We start from the raw sequence: 23,775 nt of genomic DNA on the forward strand, positions 1-23,775 counted from the left end.
AGAAGAGAGAGTTTAAAGATTATAGAAGACAGTTTAAAGACTATAGAAGAGAGAGTTTAAAGATTATAGAAGACAGTTTAAAGACTATAGAAGAGAGAGTTTAAAGACTATAGAAGAGAGAGTTTAAAGACTATAGAAGAGAGAGTTTAAAGACGCACCATCACGGTAGACGAAGATGTTGAAGCCATCAAAGGCGGTGGGGGGTCGGGGGGGCAGCCAGCGCAACTCCAGCAGGATGGGGGGCAGTGGGGTGGGGGTGATGTATGCCTCTGTCAGCAGGTCGATGGCCGAGCCGGGCTCATTGGAGTCCTCGTACTCCGGCACCACCACGTTTACAAACCCCTCCTCCGTGGGGGAGGGGCTTCCCGTGGGCTCTGGCCAATAGAACTGTGTGACTGCCTCGGTCTCGGCCGACTCGTTGCCAGTGTAACCGTTGCTGTTGGTGACAGCCTCCGTGTTGGCGTTCACATCGGCGTAATCGTCCGTGTGGTCGGGCACACTGGCGTTCAGGCTCTGGATGGCGTCAGGCCTCAGGGTGGCAGAGGCTCCGGCCACCTCCTGCGGCCTCGCCTCCTCCTCCTGGCTCTCCGCCTGGACCTGCTCCTGCTCCTGCTCCTGCTCCTGCTCCTGCTCGTCCATGAGGGGCACGTCGCGGGCCTTGCGAGGTTTGGGGAAGTCCTGCTGACCCCTGCCCCCCTCCGCCAGGCTCTCCTTCAGCAAGCTCCCCCGCACGACCTTCCCGTTGAGGTGCACGACCTTGAGCGAGATGTTCAACGGGGGGTTGGGCACTGCACCGCCCAGGCACACGAGAAGAGAAAAAGAGAAGAAGGACAAAGAAGAAGAAGAGAAAAGAATGAGAAAAACAGGTTCAGATTCTTCCTAATTGGCCACGGCCAATACGAGTTGGGGGTTAACCACCCAGAGGACAAATTACCAGAACAATCAATGATGCCTCCCCACCAAACACACACATACACACAGACACACACACACAGACACACACACACACACACACCTCACCGAACACAACACGGGGTGAAATGAAATCCATTCGAAGGGAAGGAGATGTCCTTCAGGGTCGCACACACCCACACACACACACACACACACACACACACACAAGCGGCCTTTGCAATAGTAGCCCCAAGGATTTTATATAGGATTTTTTACTCATTTCAATAATTAATGGCTCAGGAGGAGCTCTTCCGCAGGGAACTCTAATGCAAACGCTAATGAGAAGAGACCAGCAGCAGACCAAGACTGACATCTTGCAGCTGACTGCAGTAATACGACCTAACTGGACCCACCATAAAGTCCACTGATGCGTAACTAATGGTAAATGGGGATATAAGAATGTAAGAAGTGAGGTGTGAACTTGTACTTTACCGCTAACGCGCCTCTCACCAGCTTAACGTTAAATTGATCAAACATGACCCTCTTATTTCTATGTTCGTCAATGCCAACACATTAACTTCTAGAAATGTAAATGATTTAAAGGACCTAATGTCTGAATCTATACCTCGTACTGCAATGCGCAGTGATGGCTAGCTGTGTAGCCTCACACCAGCTCCTCATTAACCAACCGTGTGCGTGTGGTGACTGTAAACAAGTTAAGACTGGAAGCTTTTATTTTGTGTTTAATGTGATGGTAAACAAAATGGCAGTGTCCAGCATTGGGACAACTGAGGGGTACTATATAATGTACATCTACTGTACATACTGACATACAAACTGGTCTCATATCAGATATCTGTAGCATGAAATGAATGTATGTAATGTTTGGACAGTAAAGAACATCATCCTCTCATGAATACTTGAATATTTCTGTTCAAGCTTTTTCTGAGAGCAGAAGAATCCTTTCCCATGTTTTATCAGAAGTAAATGTTTCCCAAAGCTGATTACACACACTATACTACTGTGTACTTGTTTGACGATGCCAACACACGGCTGTACGCCAACCAGAGCTGTTCTGGGACCAGTTCGGTACCTGTTCTGTGATGACGTGGCTCGTGGCCCACTTCACTCTTGCGGACCAGGGTGCTCTTATTGGCCGTTGCCTCGGAGATTAGCTGGAAGGTGATGTTACTGTAGCAGGTTCCCGGTAGCCAGTGCTTAAAGACCGTTTTCCCCTTGGAGAAGTCTGTGAAACACACACACACACATACACACACACACACACACACACACACACACACACACACACACACACACACACACACACACACACACACACACACACACAAAGAGAGCTCAGCAATTAGTCAACCAGCATTGTGTGATCCTAGAGCCTTTGTGACATAAATGCACAATAATAAACCATCTGAAACAATCATATGCATCAGTGGCTCCAACAGCGACCGGTGCCAAATATGAAAATATGATCATTATTAGAACTGACCAATTCAATTCAGAACCCTATTTATTTACAGAACGACCACAAAACTCAAAACCTCAAAAATCAGTTAGGTATGCCTTAATTTGTAGAAAGAAAGTGGCTGGAAATGAACTGAGGGTGAGTTAGCTCGTTACTTTGTGTGTTCATTCACTCAGTCAATCATTTTGTCCATTAATTAATGAATTCATTCATTCATTCATTCAATGAATATGTATTTAATTAAATTTTATAAAATGTGTTTGTCCGTTTGTTCATCCAATCTTTGTTCCTCCTTGAGACAGCAGCTGCCATCCTAAAGCACCTTGAGACAATTTTATTGTTTTGGCGCTATATAAATAAAATTGAATTGAATTGAATTGAATTGAATTGAATTGAATTGAATTGAACTGAATTGAATTGAATTGAATCCTGCACACTGACCTTTATAGAGCATGTAGCGTTGCTCCCTGCCTTCCGTGTAGCTGATGTTCACCCGGCTGAAGACGTTCCTCTCGGGCGAGCTAATCTCAAAGACCACCCCCGTCTCAGGAGACGCCTTGTAATCTGAGATTACCACGCTGTCCAGGGGCAGAGGCTCTGGAGATGAGGACACACATTTTTTTTTCTTTAAACTTAATCTTAATCCTTGGGCAGATTCCTTGTGTCTGATGTTAACTATGCTCACAGGGATATTGTTACACATCATGTGTTATGGAATAAGAAACAAATGTGTGAGGTGCAGATATCCCCACAGAGCCTAATAAATATGCATATGTGCTCGTTACAGATATATCTCATTAGCAAAAAGAACTCTGCAGAATTTACATAGATTTTGAGGGCATTTGTGATGGTTTAATCACCACAATTATCTTTGCACTTTGTACATTGTGTTATTGAAACTAGGCCAATATTGACAGTATTTATACATCAAGGCCAGGATATAAACTCGGCTGCCTTACTTGTGAGGATGGTTCTGGTCTGGACCGGTTTGGACCAGACAGTGTCGTTCCCCAGCACCAGGCCCACCGTGTAGGACAGGCCGTGGTAGGAGGCGTTGAAGAGCATTGAGTCCGGCTGGGTCTGGGTCTGGGTCTGGGTCTGGTTCTGGGTCTGGTTCTGGAAGAGTAGGAGGTGGGTCCGGGGCTCGCCGGACACGCGGGCCGCGTACGCCGTCACGTTTTCTCTCAGGTCCGACGGCTCGAGGGTTATGACTATCCAGGACTCGTCACGCAGGGTCACCTGGAAGGCCGATGTGCTCTGTGGGGATGAGAGAGAGAGAGAGAGAGAGAGAGCTGGATGGGACCACAGTGACTGGTGGTGGTGGGAGTTGACTGAAGATCTCTGACACCCATGGGGAGAGTTTGAAATATTGAGATTTCACAGTTTCTGAAATATTGATTTCTTTTTTAACAGTAATACCTTTGTTGGAATGGAAGGAAGATTTGAGATTTGGTGTATTTCAGCAGACCAACGCTTATCTAACACTAGACACAGAACAAAACACACACACACACACACACACACACACACACACATTTACAGAGGCATGCATACATCTCTGTAATCTACTGTGGCAATGCTTAAACACACACACACACACACACACACACACACACACACACACACACCCACCTGCAGAAACACACATACGGTACACACGCTGTAACTAAAGAGACTGGGGCACAGGGCTAAGCTCCGAGGCACACAGGTAGTGAAAACCCAGGGATGCAGATGGCTGCCATCATGAGGACGGCCATGTTTACACCCCGCAGGACCTCTAGACTCCCAACTCCACAGTTAGTAATGGGCTACCTATACAGAGCAGATGGTAGGTGAGTGTGTGTGTGTGTGTGTGTGTGTGTGTGTGTGTGGTGTATAGTGTGTGTGTGTGTGTGTGTGTGTGTGTGTGTGTGTGTGTGTCCGTGTGTGTTCGTGTTTAACGTTAAGACTCCTCTCCCACCATCTTAACTCCCATTTTCACTTCCTCTTTGGTGAGTGCTTCACCTCCGGGAACGAGTACTTCCTGTGAGTGTGTTGTTATGGTTCTGTTCTGAGTAATCATTTATGACCACATTATTGTCATGATCAGATGCAATCATTGTGCAGTCTTACCGCACACACATACGCATCTATATACTCTTATACTGGGGAGACGCACAGTGCTCGCTGCTAATGAATTATCCCCAGGAAAAGATTAGTGGCAAAAAGAAATGGATCAGGCATAGATTAAATGCCACGGCGTATCGATAGGCATAATCTGCAGCGGCAGCTGTCGGTATACAGACATCATGGGAAATGATCAATGCCAGAGGAACACAGGTTAACACAGAGGATGCCCCCCCCCCCCCCCACCCTACCCAGAATGCAATGTTTAATAAAGGGAGCGCGGCACAAAAGTGTGTGTTCGCCTACAACACCGAGAGAGCCAGGACTGCGGCAGCCTAATTGGCAATTCCACCAGGTTCCCCTGATTACCTCCTGGTTGCACGCTGACTCCCTGGCATGATCAAAAAGGACCTGATGAGAGATTAGTCCTCTTTACCATAACTCTGCCACAGGTCAAGTATCCCTCTTGATTAAATCCCCTCTTCCTCCTGAGGTAACACAGAAAATAGCCACCGCCATGAAGCAGCACCCTACCCCAGGAACAGGCATCCCCTCCGCCAAGCCATGAAGCAGCACCCTACCCCAAGAACAGGCATCCCCTCTGCCAGTGTTCCCTAGAGACACAATTTACAGTTACTAACTGTGTCATCCTCCACAAGCTCAAAACAAAGCCTCATTTCCCTCTCCAAATCCCCAGAGGTAGAGTGTCTTCAACACAGTGGAGAGGAAAAAAGCACCTTGCTGCCTTCTATCCGCAAAAAAATATATAACCAATAAATAACACCCCAACACTACTGTCATTTCCTTTGGGGAAATTATTTTTGCATCCTATACACCCGTGTATACTCCTCCTGCCTGTATGTTTGGAGCTCCTCTGGGAGGCATTTCACCGTAGCACCATTGCTCACGTTCATTCTCGGTAAGAATGCTGGAACTATGGGGGATGGAGCTGCCTCTGCTCCGCCCAGCTCCTCCGCCCCTGAGCGGGCCGATGTGTCTTTAGCTTCTCTCCGAGGCGTTTTCAGTCACACCGTTGTTTCTACTCGTGCCCAGTAACACTGGGTGCTGGGTGTGGGTGTGGATCTTCACGCTCGCGTGCCTCTGCCAATCAAGAGGCTTGTGACTGTAAGGGGAAGTGAAAAGGCGAGCCAAGGCTGTCAACGTCGGTAGCGACGTGACCCCACACTCACACACACACACACACACACACACACACACACACACACACACTCACTCTCTCACCCCCCCCCCCCAACCCTACAACCCACCACCCTCCAGCCTGCAAGCCATCGGCGTAGACGCTGAGCATCTTAAACGGTATTGATGGGAAATGGAGATGACCTTTATAGCAATGAGAAGACGGTGAGAGAAAGAGAGGGGGAGAGACAGAACGACTGAAAGACAGGAGCAGCGAGAGAGAGACAGAGAGTGAGAGCGAGAGATAAAAAGAGAGAGAGAGAGGGGATCGTTTAACTGCTCTAAATGATTCATGGCACTGAATATGATGTTGGTGGGAGGGTGGGGTGGGTGAGTGAGGGTGGGTGAGTGAGGTTGTGTGCCAGCTGAATACTTCACCTCATGAGTGTGATGCATCTAGAGGCTATACCATAATGGCCTGTGCTTGTGCTTGTCTGAATACTGTAGTGATATGCGTGATTAGCCAGCGCTTACCATCACTCATAGATCTTAAGACCTTTTTAGCAGAACCACCACTTTGTGTCCTGGCGTGGTGAATACAATAGATTCATTTAAAAGACAAACGGATAAGAATACATAGAAGAATAGCTTATTCTCGATTTGTTTTTGAAAAATGACTAATGAACCACTCCATCAACTTGATATTTATTTATTTAGCGTTTACATGTTTTATCCAAAGCCATCTCCAGTCCAGCTCCAAGTCAGATTTTGTTTTGGGGTAGATGTGCTCTAAGGGAATCAAACCACAGAGCGTCCATTGGTGTTAGCACCTTGCTCTGACAGATACTGTAAACAAACACTGACAACTTGTGAAACTTGTACACAAATTCTGGTTACTGTGCCAAAAAATAAGCAATCATCAAGAAGTCACTGAAAATTGGGTGTGTGCTTTTTCCACTGTCTTCTATTCGTGCCCACTGTTTGAAAACCCACCCACTTGTATTTCCTTTTCGCATGATGAAATGATGAGACAATTAGATGAAGGACAAGCATGTAGCTATTACAACTTAAGGCGGTTATAGGTTAAGGGTATCTGTGAGTACTTCAAAAAAACCTTTCAAATTATTTTGCGGCTCATGACAGCTTTTGAGGCAATATCAGAAATGAGTGTTATCGGGAGCTAAGTACATGTAAGGGTCCTCTATGCCGTCTTCAAATGTCCTTCACGCTTCCTTGAGATAAGATTCCTGTAATTTTGTAAAAGCCTCCATCAGAGGGAAAGTGTCTGTGGCCAACGGCCAAACTTCAGCAAGGCGCCAACATACAGGGGAAATGACTCCAGTCACTTAAGTCATCACTTAGTTAGAATAATGTATCAAGTGGCCCAACGCCCCGGTTCTGTTAAATAGAACTAAAGCACATGTGGAGTTCCACATCGCAGAGGAGGGCCCTTGATAGATGGGCCCACACTACAGGCAATGTGAGACTTTACTGCACTGGGGGTGATATATGAGATGTGTATCACTGAAGCTAATTTAGACAGGGTGGCAGAGCTAAAGGAATTGAAATAGCTTCATCTCCGCGCACCCTACAGAGTTTCAAATCCTGGAAGCACGAACCATCCTAAAATGTAGAAATGTTGTCGGAAATGTTGTAAATTCTAATTGAAGTTGGTAAAGATGTTTATACATTTTGTCCCCCCCGGCTTTGCTTTCACCAAGCGGGGAGATACTGCGCTGTCAGAGTAGAGAGGAGTAGAGAGGAGTAGAGAGGAGCAGAGCGTACTGCCGAACACAGCTTTTACTGTTTGCATCCCAGTGTTTTTGGCTGGCCTGGCTGCCGTACGTGCCCAGCATGTCTGAGGCGCTTGAAAAGAGGGAGTTTGTGAGGCAGAGAGAATCCGGGGTGAAGCACTCGCCTTCAGTCACATTTAATGAGGAGAGCTCAGGCTCCACACTCATCCTTGCCTGAATCTCATTACTCTCTCCGCAGGTTCACACACACACCTCCCCCTGTGTTACACACACACGCATACACACTCAGAGACACACAAATGAAGATACACACACACTCAAACATACATGCACTCCCTCACACATACACGCACACTCACACACACGAGCATACATAAACACATTCGCTCACACACACACAACACTCCCATCACCACTTCTCTCTCTGCCTCCCCCCCCCTATGAAAAGGTCACCTTGCTGCCCTTTGGAGGCAGTCTTCAAGCGTCTCCTGAAAATGCAGACATTTACATTTCCACTATGGCAGTCCGTCACATCCCACATCGTCTCTCTCTTTCCTTTCCTTTCCTCAGCCTTCGGTGTGGAGTGGACCATCAGCCACGGACACTTTCTCTGTGACGGACACTTTCTCTGTGACGGAGGCTCGTCCAAAGTGACGGGAATCACAGTTGGATCGGGGCTGGACCAGGGAAAGACCCGTCCCAGGTCTGAACCACATCGGGCTCGAAATCTGCTAACATTCTTAGTGGTAACCACTGGGTAGCTACAATGAGTGCAACTCTGATGCCTGACCGTGCAATTAAAAAAGCAGGCATGGGAAGATAGCCCCAGGAAACCGCCACTGATATCTCTTAAGCTCACCAAGCTACTGTCTCAGCGTACTTTTAATTGACTTAACGCACACGCCCTTGCAGTTCGACTCTGGCTGCAATGTTATCCGACGGTGGCGGCAGTCGTCTCCTGGTTCTAATGATAACGTAAATTCCACTAGAATAGAACGCGCTGCCGGCTATCGGATTGGGGGGGGGGGGGCGAGGTGAGATAAGCCCGGATTTCATTAACTGAAACGGCAGGGAAGTGGACACGACGGCTGGTTCTTGGCAGGGGGGGTCATCAACCGAAGCACCATGAAGCAAGTGCGTGGGATCGCCAGGAAAGGCGCAGGGCGTCCTCGGATGAAAACCGGACGCCTTCCGGATAGGCACAGAAACAATCAAGTGCCAAGGAAGTAAGTCAGAGGCCATGCCGAGGAGATAGAAAGGATTCAGGATACAACCCTGTTGTTTCTCACTGTGCTTATTTAAGTGGTGAAAACACTGCTCGCAAAAATAGTGGACAGAGTGCAATAAAAAGAAACACTAAACAGCACTTTAGTTCATTTCCGTGGCCCATTTTTCCCAAGTGTTGGATGCTGTAGAACTCCAATGGCCCAGAGCATCATTCAAAAGTAGTTTTAGCTCACAGTTAATTAATATGCTACACACAACCCTTTAGTATAATGGGACTTCACGCTGTTGTTTTGATGGGGACAAAGATGTCTTCTATATGATTTGGTTGACTTCATGTTAACGTTCCTCTGACTGCAGATGATCCTGGAACAGATCTGACTCTTGATGATCACCCCCTGTGGCCAAACATCAAAGGCTTTCCCAGAACAGCTCTGACGGCTTCCTAGCCCGACTGCTCATTTCATTTACAGTACCCTTGCACCGAGGACACACACACACACACACATACACACACACACACACACACACACACACAAAAAAAACATTAGCGATGAAATATAAGCATCGCTTGACAAGAAATACCTGACTCAAAACCTAACGGCCCCAGAAGGTCTGGCAGATCAGGGAAGCATTCAAAAAAAAGTCTAGACAGAGAGAAGGGGGGATCATTAATGAACTTTTCAGAGAAAGCTAGCGCATCTGAAGATAAACATCACAGACTCCCCACGGAGTCCCGCGCACAGAAGAAGAGCTGAGTGGAACGCCTAAATTGGTACGCGAGGTTATCAGCCGTCATCTTAGGATCTCATTAGATCTTTCGCCCCACTCCTCCACCCTAAACACACACACACACACACACACACACACACACACGCACGCACGCACACACACACACACACACACATACCCACGCACACCCACACACACACACACACACACACACACACACGCACACACACGCACGCACACACACACACACACACACACATACCCACGCACACCCACACACACACACACACACACACACACACACACACACACAAACCCTCCCTTTTATGTTTCACCCACCCAAGCTCCCAATTCGATGGCTCTGATAAAGTCAATCGATCGGCGGCTTTTATCCGATCCAGCTGTAACGCAGGAGAGACTCTCTGGCACTATGGTTCCCAGCAGCGGAAACGTTTCATCTCTGATTGGAGCAGCCCATTAAAGGAGGCCGACTTTCCCCTGGACCAATGGGAGAGCTGGGCAGCTCGAGGAGGGGTCCTCCGGGGAGTCTTTGGAGATCAGTGCGCTCTATCGCAGTGAGCTCCGCCGCATTGATTTTTCATAAATGCGGAGAAGACTGCAGCTTCACTTCACGGCAAAGCTTGGAAATCCTTTTTCTCTTTTTCTCGTACTATACTTTCAGCCTCAGTGGGCATCTCTTGGGGAAGGGAAAAGGGGCTCAGAATAAATCTTCAATATTTTATTCATGATCTGTCTGGTTTATGAATGTTCAAGTCCAATGGAAAACTGGATTGACGACAATTAGAAAATGTGCCTTCACTTGAAAGCTTAAATGGCCCTGAATTAACACAAGAAGTACGACCCCACCCCACCCCACCCCACCCCCATATTGACTGCCTGGCAGATTTAAAATCTCTGAAGATCCCAGACTAATACAGGGATCAGAAGAATACAAAGCCTAGCCGAGAAGCATCAGATCCACTGGAAAGATGCAGTACGTGATTCTGGTGAAAGGTTGTTGATATTCGAGCTGCACCGCTCCCTTCTGTGCTCCTCCTTGGCTGGAAAGTGTTTATGGCTCAAGCCTAGCCACTCTGTTTGATTCTCATGTACAGGTATGAACACTGTTTTTGTTTTTGAGCGTTTTTTTTGTTTTTGTTTTTGTTTTTGTTTTTGTGCACACACTGAACGGACAGCCAGAGGACCGTGAGGAGCAATTAGCTGAATTTGATCAAACGTTTACTGGACCGTGCACTGTACCTTTAACAACCCCTCCTACAGAATACATAGGAGGCAGCTGAACAGTGAGCAAGGCCACTGAGCCCATGGTACTGTATCTGGTGCAGGAAAATGGGGTTCAACAGCAAAGGTCAAGGCAAAGGTGTCCTTCAACAGGGACACACACAGCAGTCATCTAACAGCTGTTCATAACACACATGGAACCAATGGGGGGGGGGGTTTACTGGCCATAACTAAAGACAATAGGAGAGAGAAATGTGTTCTTGGATTAAAGGGGCCTCTTTTAAGATTTTATGGCTGCTTGAAGGACAACTCGGGACTTTGGACAGAGGACAGCACAAACAAGATCCTGAGGAAGACTATCCTCCATCGCCAGCGAACGGGCACGAGCCAAGGAGTCTTATAATCAAGGATGTCAAGAATTCGATTCTTCCAGGATCAATGCAGAACAAAAACCACAACAATGTAGACAAAAACACACACACACACACATACACACACACACACACACACACACACACGGATACATTGGACAGTAGGGGTGGGGGGGGAAATCGATTTTTCGATTTCTCTCGATTCTCTTTAGAACGATTCTGTCTCGATTCAGAAAAGTTCATAATCGATTTTTTAATAAAAAAATAAAAAATAAAAAAAAAATTAATATATTTTTTTAATTTTTTTTACATATTCATTTTGTGTTGAAATGCAAGCTGCATCGATTATTGCATTGTTCATAGAAAGTCATAATTGTGACAAGGAAAAACTTTTTCTCTAATAAAAAAATAGATCTGTTGATTTATCAAACACAAAGTAGGAAGTGATTTGAGACTCTAAGTAGCAAACTCAAATGTTTTAAAAATTGAGATGCATCGATAACCGTTTTATCGGTTTAGAATTGATAATCGATAATCGGTTTAGAATCGAGAATCGGTTTAGAATCGAATCGTTGACCTCTGAATCGGAATCGAATCGAGAGGTGCCAAGAGATTCCCACCCCTATTGGACAGTGTTGAGGACAAATGAGCTGTTGTAGAGCAGGCTTCTGATGTAAATGTCAAAGGCATGACCAGGTTCTCATATGTCTTACAGGGGGATCACTGTCTCATCCGTTTGAACCGTAGAGTCCTGTGTAATGGCTTTGTTGTGCTGTGTAATTGTCCCCTCTGGATAAACACCTGTTTGTTAGCAAGCACGCTACAGCTGCTCAAGCTTGAGGCTTGAACATCCTAACATCCAAAGAAACAATATGACACATATTTGTTCGAGAAAAATGTCACGAGGACACAGCACGGGATTGATTCGAAAACTACAAAGGAATCTGGAATCAGTATGTCTCAGTGTGACTCCGACAAGTAACATTGAGTTCAAATGGGAACTGGCAGCGAACAGTCTGATGTGGATCTGCACACTGTCCTTATAGGGTTCATGAGAGATGATCAAGAGCTCCGCTTCTTGTAGAACTCATTTTTAGGAGAGATCCTTAGACAGCACTGATCTCACTTCTGACAGCATCATGAAATAACGACAGCCCAACGCTTCCGCAAAAAAGAGAAATGCATCTCTTTTATTGTGTAAACGTAAATGTCACTGAACATTATAAACAGCTATGATTGAAAGCTATGACTTGTTTGGCCTTTCACACCACACAGATCCAGCACCATATAAAGTGACTTGTGCACTGCTGCTCGACTGTACCAGGGTACAGACCTATATAAACACAATCGCTGAAACAGCTGGATCGCTGGAGTTTGGTCGTCGGCCATGTTACCGCGGGAGATTAGTGGAATAGGATGACCCTATGACACAAACACAGCACAGGAGCTTAGAGTCGGACCAATCTGGGTCAAAACTGCATTCCTCTCCAGCTAGATAATCTCAACAGGGGGCAATAAAAGAGGGCAATAAAAGCAGAGAGACACACAAGGAAGGCTGGGCAAAAGGTCATTACTGTGCACTCTGTGTCATTGTGCTTATGTGCCCCTCATGGGCATTTAAAATATTCTGAGAACCCCCCCCCCAAACACCATCCCTCTTAAAAAGCTGTTCCAAAGCTATTTGGGAGCTGGAGAGGGAGAGAGAGAGGCAAATTTCTTGGTATGCCTCAGTGTGTAATCGCTTCAGAACAATTTCTGTAAAAGCCTCTCTAAAACGGGACTTAATGGGAGGCTCCTATTTATGGTCTCTGAATTACTGCCACAGCAACACAGGGTCCCGGCCTCCTGTGAATATGCAAATCGAGCTATATTAATTTTGCACACAAAAAAAATAATCTTCAGCTATTCCGCCTGGCAGGCCCACTCCATGCCTCTCTATCTCCCAGGGCAGACCTTTCTCTTCCCCTGGTGGGCTATTTAGTGCGAGGTGAGGCTGCAGACCGTGAGCTTATTTAAGGTGTCTCGGCGAGGGAGCACACCTTGTGGTTCTGTCACTTCGAGCGGGTGGAAAAAAGGAAAAGAGGAAATGTGGAAATGGAGGCTGTGCTGTCAATTCTCCCAATTACCGTTTCCTGCCTCTCGGCTTATTCATCCTCTGCCGGTAAGCGTGACTATGCTGCCATAGCTGCTAACCACCACTCCCTTCCACTCCCTCTCTTTCTTTCTTTCTCTCTTCCTCAGCATCTTCCACTCCCTCTCTTTCTTTCTTTCTCTCTTCCCCAGCATCTTCCGCTCCCTCTCTTTCTTTCTTTCTTTCTTTCTCTCTTCCTCAGCATCCTCCCCTACCTCGCTCTTTTTGTTGTCCGCAAAGCCTTTCTCCCTTTCTCTCTGCTTGCCCCTTCACAACAGAGTGAAGAAAAAAAAATCTCATGCTTGAGGAAAGGCGCTCTGCAAATACCATAGAACCATAATTAACCCGGCACGGCAGGCAACACTGTTTTAAAAGGGCAAGTGGGTTTTTTTTTCTCAATAGGGTGCGACTGAGTCAACATCAATTTCAGGAAGCTCGCCCTACTCCGAGGGGCTTGTGAGGGGAATAGGAGAGCTGGAAAAAGACTCAATTATTTTTCTTGACGGAAAGGGAGCCTCGCATGCACGAGGCTGATTGTCATCACCAGGGGAATGATAAAACCTCCAGGCTGATATTAGCTTCAGTTGCGTCATAAAAAAGCCATCATGCTGCAAGAGACAGATTGCCTGTGCTTTCAAAGACTCGTGGAAGGGGATGGAAGTACGCAACAGACTGATCTCATCTGCAAGCCTACATTTGCTTCAGCAGGGTTTGTCGATGCTACCTTCAAACAAAAGTGATCAACGCTCCCCGATGCACGTTTGTCCAACTCTCAACCTCGAATGCAAATTACTTCGTGGAGATAAACGGCGAACAAACAGTTCTACTGTCAGAAGTCAGAACTACTTAGCTGTTGCTTCTGATAAATGTGACCGTGAATCAGTTTCTCAAGAAACACACAAAAAGGAAGTGCCACAAAGCACAAACAAAGAACACGCGACTATGATATATTAAGGAAAAAGCCCATTTAAGACCGTTTCCCACTTGTCTGTCAACGAGTTAATCCCTGCCTCTGAGTCATTTACAGAGCGAACAAAGACGAGATAAATCACCAGGTTTATCCTTTGCACAAATAAAAAAAAATTATTTCCATTCCCGGTTGCCACGGAATTCATTAATGCTGGGTAATGACATCCAATAAATGCTTCGGGACCCAGGGGAACGATGCAAAACAAACACAAACAAATCAACAATTGTGTTTTTTTTCTGTGTTTATGCGGTCTAAATAACTTGTGTGCAAGACCGTGAAATGGCTGAACAATGCCGTGGAACTCATTGTGTTTGATTTTCTGCAGGCTTGGCTGTTTGACTTTTTTTTTTTTCACTCCTTCTCGTGTTTTGATATGAGCTGTTTCGAAATGTTGTGTCATGCCCTGTCAGGGTAATGCAGACAAACTAGAATGTTAGCCTTGGAGCCATAACAGGACACTGCAAACATCTCACAGCGGCATATGACAGCATCTCACACACACACACACACACACACACACTCAAAGGTCCAGTCACAGGACATATGGCTTCTTTGTCAAACGGGCGAATAGAAGCACATCTGTCTTGGCCAATCTTAATCCTCTGTGTATATGCGTGTGTCTGTGTGTGTGTGAGAGAGAGAGAGAGAGAGAGAGAGAGAGAGAGAGAGAGAGAGTTTAGAGTTCATCAGGGGGCACAAGTGTCATTGTCTCGCATCTTTTTCTGAAAAAGTTTACGAAAGGTCAAAGTTCAGCTCCCTAGGCCTCCACCTGCAGCCAGTGGGGAAATAAGAAGAGTGACAATTGATAATGAGCCTCCATATGGCCACAGTTAAAGCACCGAGAGCATCAATCACAGAGGTAGGCAGGACCGAGAGAGGAGAGAGCCCAGGGAAGGGAACACATCGACTGGAGCTGAGTCTTTACCGGCTCCCTGACTTCACTGCTTGTGCCCCGGTAGCTGTCTAGCCTGTTAAAATCATGAAACTGTTTGAAAATGGCCATACATATTCAACCACATCTTGCGTGCTCAAGAGGGAGGAAAATATATGCATTCCCCCCACTGTCTTATAAATATGCATTATTGAAATGGCCATGGTAATGAGAGAGGACCTTAATTATATTTGCAGAGACCCTCAAGGACAACTCTGAAGAAATGACAAAGACAGAGAGGGTCCCTGTGAGCAGGAGAGGCAGAGGCAGAGAGAAAGCGAAGGCAGAAAGGGGAAGGTGTGGGGAGAGAGAGAGAGAGAGAGCGAGGGAGTCTGACAGCAAAAGAAAGAAAGAGTTATAAACAAAAGCAGAGGAAGCAAGAAGCAGAGAAAGAGACAAGAGGGAAACAGAGAAAGAAAGAGACAAGGAGACAAGACAAGGAAAGGAAAAAACATCCCAAAACAATGAACCTCGGGTCTATGGAGGGCTAGACAGTTCTGCCTGGCCATGATATGATTGCAAACAAATTTCCCAAGCTGTCACATCACATCGCCCCGGAAGAACGCGGTTCACGCTTGTGCGCTGAGGAGGAGGCAGAGCGCAGCAGTGACCTGTGTTCCTCCGACTGATCTAGCCTCAGCGCTCGGGCCGCCCCAGCCCCCTTCAGATGGCAGAGGCGAGGGCTCACCGACTGATCCAGGCGCGGCGAGCGGCACAAAACAGACAAACACACACACAGCACAACTGACTCATCACATCCCTTCATATGCAAGGCAGAGAGAGAGAGAGAGGGAGGGAGGCATAGCGGGAACCAGGAGAAGGGAGAGAAAAGAAGGACGGAGGGGAAGAAAGAGACTGAGAGAAAGAGAGGGAGAGAGACAGACTGTGGAGGGAGAGAGGGAGAAAGAGTGAGGAGAATGGTAGAGAGAGAGAGAGAGCGAACAAGAGACAAATCACTTGTTGCCTTGTCTAACACAGTGAATTGAAGACCACGAAGGTAAGACCACAAGCTTCAATGAAATGTATACACAGCATAATCAAAAATGAGTCTCTGAACTGGGGCAATCTACTGCAAGTCATACTGTTTTTTAAGAGGGTTACAAAAAATACTGCACGACGATGTGTACATTTGGGAAACTGGTAACAGTGTGAATTGACACAATCATGATATTTGGACCACGATATGATATTATTGCGATTCTTTACATTTTACAATGCAGTAAGTATTGTGATTCGATTCTGCGATACATTGCGATTTATTTCTCTCATATATTACATTTCGTATACTGGGAGTCTCTGCAGCCATCTTGGCGTGGCAAATATGATCTTTCCAATTTCTTTCCAATTTCCTCTGTGACGCAAGAGGAGAATGAGGTCTTGTGCCACTTGGTGGACTTCAGAAGCATTGTCATCAGAGTAGACATAGGAACCAAAATAAAATTACAATCATAATATTAAATAAATAAATATTAAATAAATACATATTTGCGATCCTTGGCACAGCTGTATCAATAAAATATTGTGCCATAAAATATTGCAATACCACACTGTAGATGTTTTCTGCCACCTCCACAAAACGACAAAGCTTTAATGGGACAAAATCTAGAACTGAACCTGCAACATTTCAAACCTCCCCTCTCTCTAATTTCACTCAAAACATAGATAAAGCTGTTAGCCACAAGCAAGTAATATTGATAGATATTAAGATACTTAGGATTTAATCTTTCACTTAGCATTTGTTTATCGGCAGACTGCAAAGACTGCTATCAACTCAAGCAGATACAACATTTTGTATCTAAACATCCTCAGGTCTGTTACTTCTTCTACAGTACTTCAGAGAGGGGCTCTAGCTGTTATTGACTTTAATTAGCCTAGCCTAGCCGCGAGACACCCAGGAGACCCTCCATGTAGACTCTGTGAAATGCTTGCCAGTCTTTTTAGACTTATTCCCAAAACACCCCAAATTACGCTGTGAATATCATTATTCTTTAAGACGGTCATTTCTTTGTTTCAACAAGATGTTCAAGATTCATTATTTACTGTTAGCTGTAGTTAGTTGTGGAAAGGTGATTTCTTTGTAAAACTGGGACACAGTTTTTATTTATTTATTGTACTCACTTTTAGAAGGTAGTGTTGACTTAGGAATGGGTGCTCAATGGGTATATGACAACAAGCTACACTTAAATGGATCGAGAAAAATGTTAATCTATCAGTATAATTATTCTTCAATATGGAGTTCCTTTGGGTTACCTTTTGGGGTGGATGTAACTGAACCTTTAAATAAGAATAATTATGCATTTACAGTCAACCTCTTGTCTTTGGCATTGGAAAAAATCTTCTTCTTTACTGTGTTAGAACATAAATCATGAAACTCCCCCCCCCCCACACACACACACACACCCACACACACACCCACACCCACCCACACCCACACACACAAACACACTCACCCACCCACCCACACACACACACACACACACACACACACACACACACACCCACACCCATACCCACCCACACCCACACACACCCACACACACAAACACACTCACCCACCCACACAAACACACTCACCCACACACACGCACACACACACACACCCACACCCTCACCCACACCCACACACACCCACACCCCCCCCACACACACACACGTCCCTACTGAAGGCCATGCCTCAACAGATGATATCCACAGAGCTTGATGAATGATGACACTAATCTGCCATCCGTAAAGAAGAAGTCCATACATTTCTGGCTTTAAAATCAAATAGTGATTTCACACACACACAAATGCAAGCATGCTCAATTACGTACACATACGCACACAAGCACACACACACAACTACTCACATGTACCATCTATGAAACATATGATGCTTCAGATATTGCACAATGATACTTGAAACACAATGATGCAGACAGAAACTGAAGAATACGGCTCTTTGTGGCCCCTGACAGATTCTTAAGCTGTCCTGCCATTTTGTGCCTTCCTCCCCCGCCCGTGACGAGACGAGACGAGACGAGACACACGCACACGCACACAGAGTTTGATGTGTGTGGAGTCAAAAGCTCATCTCTGCCCCAGAGCCAAACAAGACAGACAGTCAACCATGAACCGCTGAGGCACGAATGTGTGCAAACACACACACACACACACACACACACAAAATTACTTCATCCCTTACACACACACACACACACGCACATTCACAATCATTACAATCACTCAGGCACACACACGCACACACACAATCACTTCATCCCTTACAGACACACTTTCTCTCTTTGTACCCCTCTCTCAGGCATTGCGTGGCAGTCTTGGGATGGCATGCCAAAGCACTGCTACTGTCTGGGACCACAAATCCCACAATTCCTCAGAAGTGACCCTCAGTTGTTCCGGAAATGTTACTATCAATTGGCATAACATGGTCTATACCACTTTGAATTAAACAAATAGCTCTCATCCTTCGGTATAATTACATAGTCATTGTCTTGTCTAAAATAAGAGATCAAAACACTGTAATGATTGTAATGATTTATAGCAATTAATATGTCAACTGCATTGCTTCAGAACTATTCTATAACTGGATTGCTGGGCAGATTTGATTTTAAAATTAGCATCCAACAGACAGCAGTCAAGCATCATACTTGAACATCTCTTTTCATGCACACACACACACACACACACACACACACACACACACACACACACACACACACACACACACACACACACACACACACACACACACACACACACACACAGAGAGACACTGAGCATAAACATTCAAAGGCATTCTTGGCCCTTCTGAAGGGGAACTGTGGTTCATATGATCTTCTAAAGTGTGACACCCCCTGAAGCAGTAGCATGCACACACACACACCCACACACACACACACACACACACACACACTAACACACACACAACCCCTCTCCTCTGCCCAAGGTGAAAGGCAGCATTGTCTGAACTCTTTGAGCACTGGACGCATATCAGCCAAGCAAAGGACACTGACATGCAAACACACACACACACACACACACACACACACACACACACAGACAATCACATGCACGCTCACACACACACACAAACACACACACACACACACACACACACACACACACAGACAATCACATGCACGCTCACACACACACTCTCTCTCGCTCATATAAATGCATCCAGTGAGTGGTGGGACGGGTGATGAACCAAGGGCTCTGACCTCCGTGTGATGGAAGAATGGGGGGGTCAAGCAACCACGGATGAGGGGTGTCACCCCAAGACAGCTGCCAATATTATCATGCAAACTATTTCTACTCTCACCCCCCCCCCCCCCCAACTTGAAGAAAGATGGAGGCAGAGGATCAGCCACCTCAGAGGAACACCCCCACCACCTCTATCCACCCGACCCCCGTTGGAGGCCTTTTGACAACTTCCAGCCAGCCGAGAGACATGGCAGGAGAGAAGGCATTAGCCTATGAATGAGAACCCCCTCCTAAAGCTTTAGACTGCTCTCTCTCTCTCTCTCTCTCTCTCTCTCTCTTTCTGTCCCCTCTCTCTCTCTTTCGCTCCATCTCTCTCCCTCTTTCTCTCTCTCTCTTTTCTCTCTCTCATTCTGTGTCGTCCTTCATCAATGCTTGACATTGACTAGATTCCCTCTCCATAGTAAGACTTGGCTTCTCCTTCTTCCCTCTATGAGTCCTTTGTGGAAGCTGTGTGAAGTAGCGGTTCAGGTTAAAGAATCCTCCCTTGCCAAGCAATTCAGCTTCCTGTGAGATTCCTTTGCATCACAAAAAAAACGCCAAAAACAACAAAAACACACACACACACACAAAAAAGAAAAACTATGCGAGCGGGTGAGAGGCTCCGTCGGGGATTATCCAATGCGGACGTTAATCCGCACAAAAAAGTGAAAGTGCACTAATCATCGACGCAGTAATCTGCACCGATAGGCCTCAGGGCCTGAGACAAACCCGCGCTTTTTGGTGTCACAGATTAGGCCAAGAAGGGTCTCCATGGCATCTGAGATTACGCAGCGCTTGGCTCCGACACACGCCCCCACGCGAGCCCAAAGTGTTTAATCTGTGCAAATTACGAGCCGACAAGCAAACACTGACCTTTTGCGTTCTCTGGGCTCTCCTTTGTTGTTTGAGGCCCATGCGTACACACACACACACACACACACACACACACACACACACACACATCTGCTTGCTTACAGCTCTCCTGAGATACGACAACAAGACAGCGAGTGGGCTACATACAACACTGAAAAACACTATCACGGAAGCAGACCACAGCAGCTACCGCAGCTACCGCTACATAAATACTTTCAAATCTTTGTGGCTTTGCTCATTCATGACCGTGTCTATCTAGGGCCACTGTGCCACTTTTGTCTCGGTGACATGGTTTGCAGTTTCTCGCACAGATAGCATGCATGAAGCGCTACGGCTTTCTGCGCGATCGCCATGGTTTTCTTGTAGAATTATTCATCGCCAGGCAACCATGCCAGTTGGCACCACAGCAAAGAACTCAAAGCTGAGAAATCTCAACCAACACAGGAGGATGCCAGTGTCTTGATGTGATACATCCAACTAACACTGCAACTGGCATCAGAGTGAATCAAAGCATACACAGCACAATACAGAATCCAATGCATTTCAACTATCAGATACAGAAAAAGAAAACAACATCTTTTGGTAAAGCACTTAAAGAACCACAGACACAGCTAAAAGACACCACATCAAAAGGCATTCTACATCCATGAACTGACACATTATCCATTTTTCCACAGTCTGCTTTTTGGCGAAGACAGAAAACCTCCACATACTGTGGGGCAAGTGGGGTGTATGTGTGTGTCTGTGTGTGTCTGTGTGTGTGTGTGTGTGTGTGTGTGTCTCTGTGTGTGTGTGTGTGTGTGTGTGTGTGTGTGGGTGTTTGTGTGTGTGTGTGTGTGTGTGTCTCTGTGTGTGTGTCTCTGTGTGTGTGTGTGTGTGTGTGTGTGTGTCTGTGTGTGTGTGTGTGTGTGTGTGTGTGTCTCTGTGTGTGTGTGTGTGTGTGTGTGTGTGTGTGTCTCTGTGTGTGTGTGTGTGTGTGTGTGTGTGTGTGTGTGTGGGTGTGGGTGTTTGTGTGTGTCTGTGTCTGTGCGTGTGTGTCTGTGTCTGTGTGTGTGTGTGTGTCTGTGTGTGTGTGTGTGTGTGTGTGTGTGTGTGTGTGTGTGTGTGTGTCTCTGTGTGTGTGTGTATGTGTGTGTCTGTGTGTGTCTGTGTGTGTGTGTGTGTGTGTGTGTGTGTGTGTCTGTGTCTGTGCGTGTGTGTCTGTGTCTGTGTGTGTGTGTGTCTGTGTGTGTGTGTGTGTGTGTGTGTGTCTCTGTGTGTGTGTGTGTGTGTGTGTGTGTGGGTGTTTGTGTAGTGTGCGATGATTGACTAGGACCAGAGAAGCCAAAGCAAACAACACGACCCATCACCTGCAATTTTTTTCCCTCCAATCCACAAAAAATAACAAAAAAACACACCATGGCCTTCCGCTGCCTTGTGTACAGAAACAACAAAAACACAACGCGTGTAATTAAGACACGGCTGCCACTTCACAATTAAAGGGGGACATGCTGTCAGAGGCTCAGGCACCGAAATTGGGTGCCTGCCTATGAGATAGTCTAATTGCACGAGAGGAAGTTTTGCTGATGCTAGGCAGAAGACCCTGTGGCGCATAATTAAAAGAAAACACAGAGGAATGTGCAACGCTCTGTGTGTTGACAGTTGGACTGGGCCAGGCAAACAACCTACTCCCAACCCCCCTACAACTTAACACACACACTCACTCACACACACACACACACATACCCACATACACACACACACACACATACATACACACAACACTGAAAAAAAAAACCTACAATAAGCCTTCACTGTGGGACGCCCGGACGCCCGCTGCCAAAGTGAATGGGAGAAACAACAATAGCTCCTTTTGCAAACTCATCACTCCCTCCTCCCTCTCGGATTCAATTAACACTCCCAGCCTGAACAGGGAGGAGAGGACAGGACAGGAGGCATCTCATAAATCTGTTTGGCCTATAGTAAAGCCCACTGGACTATAGAAAAGCCCACTTCCTGCCCTTGACAGGGCGCCATTGGCCAAATCGATGGGCGTCTCGAGGAGAATGCCGTGATTGACAACAGACTCAGTCAGCAGGTTTTTTTTTTCCTTCATTTTCTCGACAGTCTTCTTCTTTGGGAGTGAGAGGTGACGCCTACACTGTCATCAGGTGTCTCCGAAAATGCACACACACACACACACACACACAAACACACACCCCCCCCCCCCACACACACACACACACACAAACTCACACACGATAGACACCCAGACACACACATGTGAACCATCCACACATTTGTGTGGGGGTCCTGGGGCTCTTAGGCGCCTAAATTGCCTGCCTGCGGAGCCTCCACTGTCAGATGCGAAAAGAAAAGATGTTGTGTGCTGTTTGCCGCCCTCGTACACATCTGTGCTGCTAAGCCCCCCCCCGTGGGGCAGGCAGAGAGAGGCAGCAGGAGGGAGGAGGGGTGGTTAGAAAAATACAACAACGTCTTTACAACACTTGGAGCGAGGCTAGCAGCCACACACTCAAGGGAACACCTGCCGAGATCCAGAGGACTTTACAATGAGATGTTGACATAATGCGTCGCCTTGTTCCTCCTGGGGTGTCTGTAACTACAGCGCATGAGGTTTTTTTTGTGTCAAAGAAACTAGGTCTGTACGGGCCTGCGACTCCTGGGCTGTGGAGACTTGTCGAAAAACCAATACTAGGGCAATTAGACGTTACATAACGGATATCACATCCGTTGACAATAACCCTCTGTGGTTCAGTAAGTTGCTTATCAGCCCGAATCAATTCATTTGGAGCCTGCAGAGGTCTTGGTGCTGAATGGGTCCCCTATGCCACTGCCCTGCCTTGTCTGTCAAGGCCGCTGGGCTATGAGGCCTGTTTATCCATTTAACGAACCTTGTTTGCTACGCCACTAAAACATGGAGATGGGGAGTTGGAAATAAATAATAGGAAATCCAAAAAGCACCCCCCCATCCCCCACACACCACCAGTTTCTGAAAGCTCTGTGCTCAAAATTTGTGCTGCATTTGCCAGGACCCATCAGGGCGACTGTGGGGTAATGTGGCCAGACGGGCCAAGACCAGCTAAATGGATGCTACCCTTCTGCAAGATGGGTAAGGGGCAAGGGACGGGTCCGTGACAAATTGCTTTGTGCACTGATATCTCGAGCACTGGTGCATCTAATCACAATACCATCACAGTCTGTGCAAAATCTTTTACCTCGCTGTCACATTGTGTAGTGTCAAATAAAAAAAGATTTTCTCTTTTCCAGGTCCAACATTGAATTGTGCAACTATAACGTTTGCAAAACAACACACAGATATGATGAGGCCGTGTCTATCAAAGTACATCATTGTCCACACTGCACTGAAATTTACCAACACCAAACCAACCCAAAACATATAATACAAATACTCCACCATTTATACTCAAAATCCATGATCGCTATGCTGTTAAAGTGAGACATGCTCGCACCCAGTGCAATCACACAATTTCACCCATGTGGCATCTGAGTGGGCAGAAAAGAGAGGCAATAAGTACCGGAGTCAGAGGAAATAGAAATAGTGCAGGGGCTTTTTCCTTTCCTGGAGTCCCATTACGGAAGACACAGACCTCTTATCCATGCACTCTTCTCTGATCTCTGTGATCTCCAGCCCAAACCTGAGATGGAACTGGTCCATTCAAGTCGTTTT

General features: G+C 46.4%; 1 protein-coding gene across 3 annotated transcripts in view; it reads right to left on the minus strand.

Moving 5' to 3' along the window:
* The window catches only part of ptpro (protein tyrosine phosphatase receptor type O), a 57,288-nt gene that overhangs the window by 27,176 nt on the left and 6,337 nt on the right, over positions 1 to 23,775 (minus strand). For all 3 annotated transcript variants that reach the window (XM_042710117.1, XM_031582409.2, XM_031582408.2), the window contains exons 2-5: positions 3,334 to 3,631; positions 2,816 to 2,971; positions 1,988 to 2,140; positions 159 to 788 (exon numbers count right to left, since the gene is read on the minus strand). In XM_042710117.1, coding sequence (XP_042566051.1) covers positions 159 to 788; positions 1,988 to 2,140; positions 2,816 to 2,971; positions 3,334 to 3,631 — 1,237 coding nt within the window. The remainder of the gene's footprint in view (positions 1 to 158; positions 789 to 1,987; positions 2,141 to 2,815; positions 2,972 to 3,333; positions 3,632 to 23,775) is intronic.

This window comes from Clupea harengus, chromosome 16 (assembly GCF_900700415.2).
Source record: "Clupea harengus chromosome 16, Ch_v2.0.2, whole genome shotgun sequence".
Classification (NCBI taxonomy): domain Eukaryota; kingdom Metazoa; phylum Chordata; class Actinopteri; order Clupeiformes; family Clupeidae; genus Clupea; species Clupea harengus.